This window comes from Tripterygium wilfordii, chromosome 15 (assembly GCF_013401445.1).
Source record: "Tripterygium wilfordii isolate XIE 37 chromosome 15, ASM1340144v1, whole genome shotgun sequence".
Lineage (NCBI taxonomy): Eukaryota > Viridiplantae > Streptophyta > Magnoliopsida > Celastrales > Celastraceae > Tripterygium > Tripterygium wilfordii.
In genome coordinates, this window is record NC_052246.1 from 5,535,583 (window position 1) to 5,543,879 (window position 8,297).

The 8,297-nt window shown below is 34.9% G+C and overlaps 2 protein-coding genes across 2 annotated transcripts; both read left to right on the top strand.

Moving 5' to 3' along the window:
- Positions 1 to 174: 174 nt before the first annotated feature.
- LOC120016062 lies at positions 175 to 5,128 on the top strand. The gene is made up of 7 exons (XM_038868641.1): positions 175 to 438; positions 702 to 803; positions 910 to 1,024; positions 2,437 to 2,552; positions 3,216 to 3,404; positions 3,637 to 3,779; positions 4,702 to 5,128. Exons 1-7 carry the CDS (start codon positions 317 to 319, stop codon positions 4,881 to 4,883), a joined length of 969 nt encoding a protein of 322 aa, XP_038724569.1. The 5' UTR covers positions 175 to 316; the 3' UTR covers positions 4,884 to 5,128.
- A 2,245-nt stretch (positions 5,129 to 7,373) lies between these two features.
- Positions 7,374 to 8,252, top strand: LOC120016605 (norbelladine synthase-like). Its single transcript, XM_038869452.1, has 2 exons — positions 7,374 to 7,625; positions 7,718 to 8,252. The coding sequence occupies exons 1-2, from the start codon at positions 7,442 to 7,444 to the stop codon at positions 7,990 to 7,992; spliced, it is 459 nt and encodes a 152-aa protein (XP_038725380.1). The 5' UTR covers positions 7,374 to 7,441; the 3' UTR covers positions 7,993 to 8,252.
- The last annotated feature ends 45 nt before the right edge of the window (positions 8,253 to 8,297 follow it).

Consider the following 8,297-nt stretch of genomic DNA (forward strand, 5'->3'; position numbering starts at 1 on the left):
GCTCTTGAATCATTATGTATTTACTGCTACCAATTGAAATCCGACGGATGCTCTTGAATCATTTTGTATTTACTGCTACCAATTGAAATCCAACGGTTTGAAAAGCGAAGCCACATCTATGAAATCCTATGATTTCGATTGAGCCACGTCCTAAGTTAGAGAGTGGAGAGCAGTATTAGTCTGAAAAAGTTTGCTTGGTAGTTAAGCTTGTTCTCCCCACACGGCGGTCCACGCGGCGTCGCTCTTCCAAACCTATAAACAGAGAGAGGTGAAGCGGAGTTTCTCATTTGATTCTTTGTCGTCTGTGCAACGAACGATGTGGGTGGAGATTTTCTGTGGACTCATCATATACAAATTGGTCAGGCGTTTCTTCGTTGACGACGATCTGTTGGATGTTGAAACTTCTGATTCCAATGCCATCTTCTCGGTGGCTAATAGGTATCAAGCACTGTTATCATCCCAAATTTTCTACCTTTGGTTCGACAAGTAAAATTATTGGTTTAAATTTCTATTTTTGGAGATGTTCTCATGATTCCAATTGCATAGTCCGTTTTGTTACCCAAAAAACGAATTGGAAAGTTTGGTATTTGAAGATTTCGCTTAATGTGCAAAATGTTTTCTGGGAAAAAGCAAGAATGTGGTGTTATAGGTGGATATATGTCCATTAGCATCCTCATGATTATCATGATATGATTTTGTAGACTGGAAAAGCTATATGGAGGAAAGGCATATGTGGGACTTCGGATTCCGGATCCTGATACTGGTTCGCGGCAGAATATAGATATGGTTCTTGTCACCAAAGGGTATAATTTTTAGCACTTTCTGCCTTCTGGACTAGCAAACATAATATAGTTTGTGATTGCTAGATATTCAATATGTTTGCTTCACTCCTTCCTTCTCTTTTTACAGGGAGGCAGTGGTAATTTCGGTCAAGAATTTAGCAGGATTTGTGTCAGTAAATGGAGATGGGAGCTGGGTTTGTGAAGGAGATGGTAGACACAGGGCAGAGCGTTATCCTGATCCCGTAAGTCGCCGTTAAATATCCACTTCTTTGTTGTTTGCTTTAGAACCTATGATGGAATGCCATAGAAGTTTCATGTTTTAACAAAAATGAAGACAAAAAGGGACGAAAGGCATGCCATAAAGCATAGGTAAATTTGAAGCTATAATTCTGAATAGCAGTTCTCTTCCTACATATAGCATATTAAACAATGTAAATTACTATTGATCCTCTCCTGTTTCATGGGCATTTAGCAACAGTGTTATGTGCGTGTATGGGTTATTACCCATTGTCATTATTATCATAATATATTTTATTGTAGAACATGTTTCTCACTGATCCATAATCTAATCTCAGTTGTCCAGATTATGTGGATAGATGTATTGTTAGTCGTTGCTTGGCTAAATCATTATGTTACTTAGTGTTGGTTGCTGATGTTGTGAAGAATAGATGTCTTAAGTTGGTTTCCTGAATTCCTCGGTTATACGTAGATACACCATATATTGTACCATAGGTGGTTCTTCTGGCTCTGGCCTACTATTAATATCCAACTTCATGTATTTTTTAGTTTGTAATGACTACTTGACCAGTTGATTGCAAGTTTGACATTAGTAGCTGAAGTTGTCGTCCAATCAATGCCTCCCAAGTCCCAAATCTTTAGGAAGTTCAGCAATGTTCCACTTTACAAGATGAAATCTTCTTTTTCCCAAGGAGTATCCCCAAAGAAACCTGCATTGGATAGCTTGAATTCTGGCATTCCTAAGCAACAGAAAGAGGAATGAGATATTTGGTGTACACGGGATAGGTGGAGAGCGTGCTCTTGATTAGGATCAGTCTACATGCTTTTGAGATGCAGATAATCTTTTTATTAAACTTGGCCACAGTGTCATTCCAAATACCAAGACCCTCATGTTTGGCACCTAGTAGCAGTCTCCTATTGGTTAGGCAGAGTGCATACCCCACATTCTAAGACAACAGCAAGTGATTCTATGTCATCAGTAAACTTTTGTCAGTATTAGTTATTCAGGATGAATGTATTGTTATTTTGAGAATTTCTTGAGGGTTATCAACATGTCTACCCACAAGAAGATGTTTGGGCATTACTTTTTGGTACTTGAAAGTGTGTGCTTCTGTTACTTCACACGTTCCAAAAATATTTAATACTTTTAAAATTATGTAATATTTTGTCCAATGCTCTTTTTCCATGAGTTTTCTGCAAGGGAATACCAATGTATGTAAGCATGTTCATATTTATCTGGTATTTAGGTACATATCTTTGTATCTGTATGGAAACACATTCTTGTTCAGTTGTTCCTTCAAGGAGTTTTCTAGAACTACAATCACTGCAAATTTAATTATCAATTTAAAGATGTTTTTAATTAGTGGTTTTTCCACATCTTTTTATGAGGTTTGTTTAGTAAATATCTTTGTTTCAGGTGGCAGAGGCTAAAAGACAGGCTTCAATTCTTGAAGCGTATCTTGAACAAAGGGGAGTTGCTCTACCAGAAGGCTATTTCTCTTACAAAATTATACTTCCTAACCCAAAAGTTCGGTATGCATTAACTCTTCCTACTATGTATTTAGACAATCTAAAACTAATAATGTGGCCAACTTCTCTTATCCCCTTTACTTTTATCTATGTAGTTGATAATATCACCTCTCCAATTCTCTAAAAAGTTCCTGTTAACACCTTGTTCAATTGACTATTGAAACCCATAGAGTTCCAAGAAATAAGTTTCATTAACTTATCCCTTGAACATAGAATAAGCTTCTCTCTGCTTCATTCATAGTTGACATTGAACTCTAATCTATTTAACTCCCTACTAGAAGCTTGCTGAATTCTTTTGAGTATTTCATAGGGCTATGCAATTTACAAGATGACAAATGTTAGTTGGCTCTCATTAGCACATCATTTGATCATTTCGGGGTTGAGAATATTTGTAAACTATTTTCAAATATGCATGCAGTTATATTGATAGCATTTAGTTAGTTAGATTGAAACAATAACAAATAGAAGATTGAAGTTACATTAAGGTTGAAGTGTATGGAAGGGCTTGTATTTGAAGATTGAATATTGACCTTAGTGGGTATTTATAATTATATCGAAGTTAACTATATTGCATCATCTGAGTTTTATGTGGTGGTTGTTAGCTTACCTTTTCCTTTTTCCTCCTGTACCCTTGGCACTTATAGATGTCATTTTTTATTCTTGTAGTACGATACATTCAGGTTCTTTTCCACCTGAAGTCATTGCCTATGATCAGTGGATACAACTGAAACCAGAAGTGAAGAGTATGTTTAGCGGCTGGATTAAGGATGCCTTACGTGGTGGAAAGAAAGAGATGCAAGAATCTATGCATCAAAAGGTCAATTTCATTCTGAACACAGCGCCAATGTGGGATAGGTTGGTTACTATCTGCACCTAGAGCTTTAATATTTTGTTTTCTGCATTTCATTTTTTTTTCTGCATCAAATAGTTTGTCGTGTTATAAAAATATGTTTGGAGATACTGAGAGAAGGTGGTTTTCTCTGGATTTCAATCATTCAAGCAATGTAGAGAGTTTTATATGATTGTAAGTTTCCTTGTATTTGATATTCACTTGAAAACTTTATCCAGTTATTTTATCATTATGCAGGTTGGAGCTTAAAGGCAATAAATATGTGCTCGGAGATTTTTTAGAATTCAAAGGGAAACAAGAGGATACATTGGCATTGAGAAATATAAAAAGATCGAAAGTTAGTCGTGTTGTTGTCCAGAAGACGAGCATGTTTGGATTAGGTAAGCTCCCATATACCACTAACTGCTTTTGCGATGGTAATTTTTTTTTTCCACCTAATCTTCTGGATGAAGAGAGTTTTAACTTTTACTTGAATGACAAAGGTGTCGTTGAACCTGAGACGGGGCCATATTGTTGAAGGTTTGGGAACTTGAGGTTGAACTTGTAATACACAAATCCAAGAAAAAATATTGACTAAACACCTTGCAATATTTTTCAAATTCATTTTGGAACGTCTGGTACTATTCCTTTAATTTTATCCACTTACAAATTTCGGAAAAAAAAGTTCAATAAAGGAATCTGGTCCATTCCTGTAGGTGCCATGTGCTTGAAATCAGAGGGAGTTCCGAAGGGAGAAATTTATTTATATTCAATATTCAAGAAGATTTCGAAACACTCTGTTGTCAGTTGATGGGGATGCCTTAGTTGTATGAGATTTAAGGTGTTACTCTTTAATGCACCTGTTCCAGTTACATGCAACATGATCTCTGTGACCGGCTTTAAATCATGAAACATGCTAGTTAGTGATATTACTGGAGAAACAAAATCAGAAAGAGAATTTAATTCGCTTGCAGTCTCTGAAGGAATTTTTTTCTCTCTGTTACATCTCTTGTTATGAACCAGATTTGCAGTGGTGTATCACTGTTATTTTGGCTTTACTAGCAGTTTGAAAGTCATGTAATATCTGAAATGGCATGGCTGTGGCCATGTCCACCTGAAACCATTGGTGGTTCTGTTGTTAGAGTAACTTGATTTTTGGCTTCCCATATAGATTTGCTTCCTGTTAATAGATTTTCTCATATTAACACTGTAGTTCACTTGTGTTGTTAAAGAACATGCACACAAAGACATGCATTCCCTATCCTTAATTGACTTATTTCTGTTTTGTTCATCCTTTTTGTGCATGTTTGTGGTCGATTGAAGCCCATTCGAAGCTCCAAGTTCTGTATTCTCCTCGCGATTATCGAAGTGAAGGGACTTCTTCTTCAGAGTGGAAGGAAACAACAGTGAGATCAAGCACAGATGTTCTTTTTCAGCCTGAAAACTCCGGTAAAGTCAGGAAATTTAAACTATCTTCAGTTGTCTCTATGTCTCTCAGTGCTTGAGAATGGGCCTCTTCGGAGTTGCTAACGACATGACGTTATTGTAAATTATGGAAGAAAATATTAATGAAGCTGCATAATAGGTATCATGGCCATAATGCACCATCAATTTGCTTTCAGTTTCTTGTTTAAGGCAAAGAATTTTTGTTTGTTGGACTGACCATTACTTGTTATAATAAGTAAATGATTGAATATTGGTCGGCTACACAGAACTGGTGGTTTAGTTTTATGTTATTGCCCTTCTTGAATCATAATTTCTTGATCTTGGCTTTCTGTGACCCAAAAACAAGAGGGGCTGGTTTACAAGGTAGTGTACAATATTGTGTTCTTTGTGTTCCAAGATTAGTGCACATTAGATGTGGTCAATTTTGATGAACGCTTATCCAACAGACAATTGTTAATGTAAAGTTTTTTTTGAGAGCATTGTTAATGTAAAGCTCTCTGCCCACTAAAGTAAAAGCAGGAAACATTGAAAGAAAGTCATTCATGATGCTCCTGATTTAGCCACTTATGGAAATATAAATGTGATATGAAATCATGAAATTTGTACGAAACTTTCTATGGAACCTAAACTAGTAAAGCTAGACATTTAAAAACAAAAAATAGAGTACAATCGCTTGGTTACCATAGGTAATGAAAATGGCAATGAGAACGAGAATGTGAATGACCATTACAATGAATATGTTTGGGTGTATTAGTAATGAAAATAGTAATGATGAATTGGAATTACAACATTTGACAGTCAGAATATTTGTGAGAATGGTGTATTTATTGACTTTAATATCCTTATGAGAATTGAAAGAGCATGAGATATTTTATTATTTGAGGGTAAAAAAGAAATTTTATTAAATGTTGATGATTCCCTAATGCAAGGGAATGGGCATTCATGGGATTACCATAAGGAATGATCATTACGTTACTCTTTGTAATGACTATTACGATTATAATGACTAACTTTCTCACCAAACATGTGCATTATAATAAACTATTGTACTAGTCCTTCTCATCCCTTATCAAAGGGATATATATATATATATATATATTTTTTTTTTGGGGTACTGTACTAATGTATTATCGTCACTGATAATGAACTAATTTATTACCTTCGTGGACCTAACCTATTCTTTGGTGAATAAATAAATATGTATTCATGTATTGTTCTTGTGGTATTATTCTAAAACGAAAATGACATGTAACCCATCAGTTTGATAGTTCATGGGAGTCCAACAGGTTTATTCCACTCTTTTATCCCAGAATTCATTGTCCAAAATTTATTGTTTTAATATAGATTTCATTATTTTTTAAAACGTAATCTAGAATTCATTATTTTAGTTCTGAATCCATTGTTTTTGAAAATTCATTGAAAAAAACAATGAAATTAATATTTACCTTATAAAACTCATCGACAATGGATCTTGTTAGAAAGAGTCTTATGAGCTGATTTTGAATATGTAATTTTTTAAAAAAATCTAATATGTATTTTATGAGTTAAAACGTTTTCAAAATTTCGTTTAATAGACTTGTTCTACCTAGCACTATTGATTCCCAAAACATAAGTGACGTACAATTTTATACATGTTAGATTTTTAAAAAAAATTACATATTCGGAATCAGCACATAAAACTTTTTCTAACAATATCCATTGTCAGAGAGTTTTATCAGGTAAAAATCTTAATTCCATCGGTTTTGTTTAATGAAATTTCAAAAAAACAATAAATTCAGAACTAAAACAGTGAATTCTAGAATGTGATTCAAAAAACAATGGAATCTATATTAAAACAATAAATTTTGGATAATGAATTCTGGGATAAAATAGTTGAATAAAGTTATTCCATTGATTAAATCAATGGAATAAATCTGTTGAGCTTTCATGGGATACCAAATTGATGGGGTTTACGTGTCATTGTTGCACTTTTAGATGTATGTGATGGGACATACCATGAAAACCGTTAAGTATTTATTTGGCATATGACGTGACGTTGCATTATAAACTTCATACAATTCAACGATACCTAATTGGTATGGTAAGGTAAGGTAAGGTGTCTAACCCCCTTCCATATATTATTAAGTTTTGTATTTAATATTAATGAGTGTCTTCTTAGACCAAATTTATTTGATTGGTGAATAATAATACCTTAACAATGTTGATGGGGCCATGTTAATGTTAGGTACTACAAACTAACACATCCCATTGGGGACTGATTTGACAGACAAACGAAATGTCATGTCATCTCCACAAGTAAACCACATAAACGAAAACACAACACATTGATAAAATAAATATCTATAAATATGTGGAATGTCAATGTGATTTTTTTTAATAAAGTTTGTTTGTTTTTTTTATTAATCTATTGTGACATGCCTATCTGACTTATCACCCAAATTATGTAAGTTTATGGATGGAAAAATTATGGGCATATATCATTTTGGCCACAGAAAAGAAAGAAACAAGGCCGGCCATAGATTCTGAAGTCTATAAAAACTTAATACATCAAAGGAAAGAAGAGCGCAAAGATTGATAGATTAAGCCTGCAAATACCAAGAAGAAGAAGACAAAAAAAATGCGTGGGAGAATATCACAAGACACACCTGTAGGAGTTCCAGCCAAAATGGTGTGGGAAGTGTATAGAGGGCTTGAACTTTCAAGGCTTGTTGGTGAATATCTTGCTGATGTTATTGGGAAGCCACAAGTTCTTGAAGGAGATGGAGGTGTTGGCACACTCATCAAGCTTAATTATCCACCAGGTCTACTGCAGATCATATCATATCAATGCTTATAATTATTTACCACACCATCATGTTTGAATTCGATTCTAATGAATGGTTTATCCTTGCAGGAACTCCTGGAATCAGATACATGATAGAACGATTTACAAAGATCGACCATGAAAACCGCGTGAAGGTAACAGAGAACGTTGAAGGAGGATTCAAAGGGCTCGGATTTGATTACTACGGTTTTCGCTTGGAGATCATAGAGAAAGACAGTGAATCTGCTATTATTAGATCATCCATTGAGTACGACGCTGATGACAAGCTAGCAGATGTTGCCGCCTCCATCACCACCAGGCCATTAGAGATTATAGCAGAATTTGTCGGCGAACACCTCTCGTAGAAGAAAGGCAGCACTTGATTTAGAATCCGCCATATCCCTTTTACATTTTCTTCGTTGCTCTTGAATAATACATACCCATCAAAACGGGTGTTCTTCGTTGCTCTTGAATAATACATACCCATCAAAACGGGTGTTCTTCGTTGCTCTTGAATAATACATACCCATCAAAACGGGTATTCTTGAATAATATATACCCATCAAAACGGGTATTCTTCGTTGCTCTTGAATAATACATACCCATCACAACGTATTTGGGGCCTTGTGCTTGGAATGATCACTATTTTTTCTTTCTCTTGCTCATGCTT

What these genes read in the sequence shown, in the direction of transcription:
- LOC120016605 (XM_038869452.1), top strand. Translation starts at nt 7,442, where the DNA reads ATGCGTGGGAGAATATCACAAGACACACCTGTAGGAGTTCCAGCCAAA. An exon ending in CAAGCTTAATTATCCACCAG is followed by an intron (nt 7,626 to 7,717) that starts GTCTACTGCAGA and finishes TTATCCTTGCAG; the next exon opens with GAACTCCTGGAATCAGATAC.
- LOC120016062 (XM_038868641.1), top strand. Translation starts at nt 317, where the DNA reads ATGTGGGTGGAGATTTTCTGTGGACTCATCATATACAAATTGGTCAGG. An exon ending in ATGGTTCTTGTCACCAAAGG is followed by an intron (nt 804 to 909) that starts GTATAATTTTTA and finishes CTCTTTTTACAG; the next exon opens with GGAGGCAGTGGTAATTTCGG. An exon ending in ACAGCGCCAATGTGGGATAG is followed by an intron (nt 3,405 to 3,636) that starts GTTGGTTACTAT and finishes ATCATTATGCAG; the next exon opens with GTTGGAGCTTAAAGGCAATA.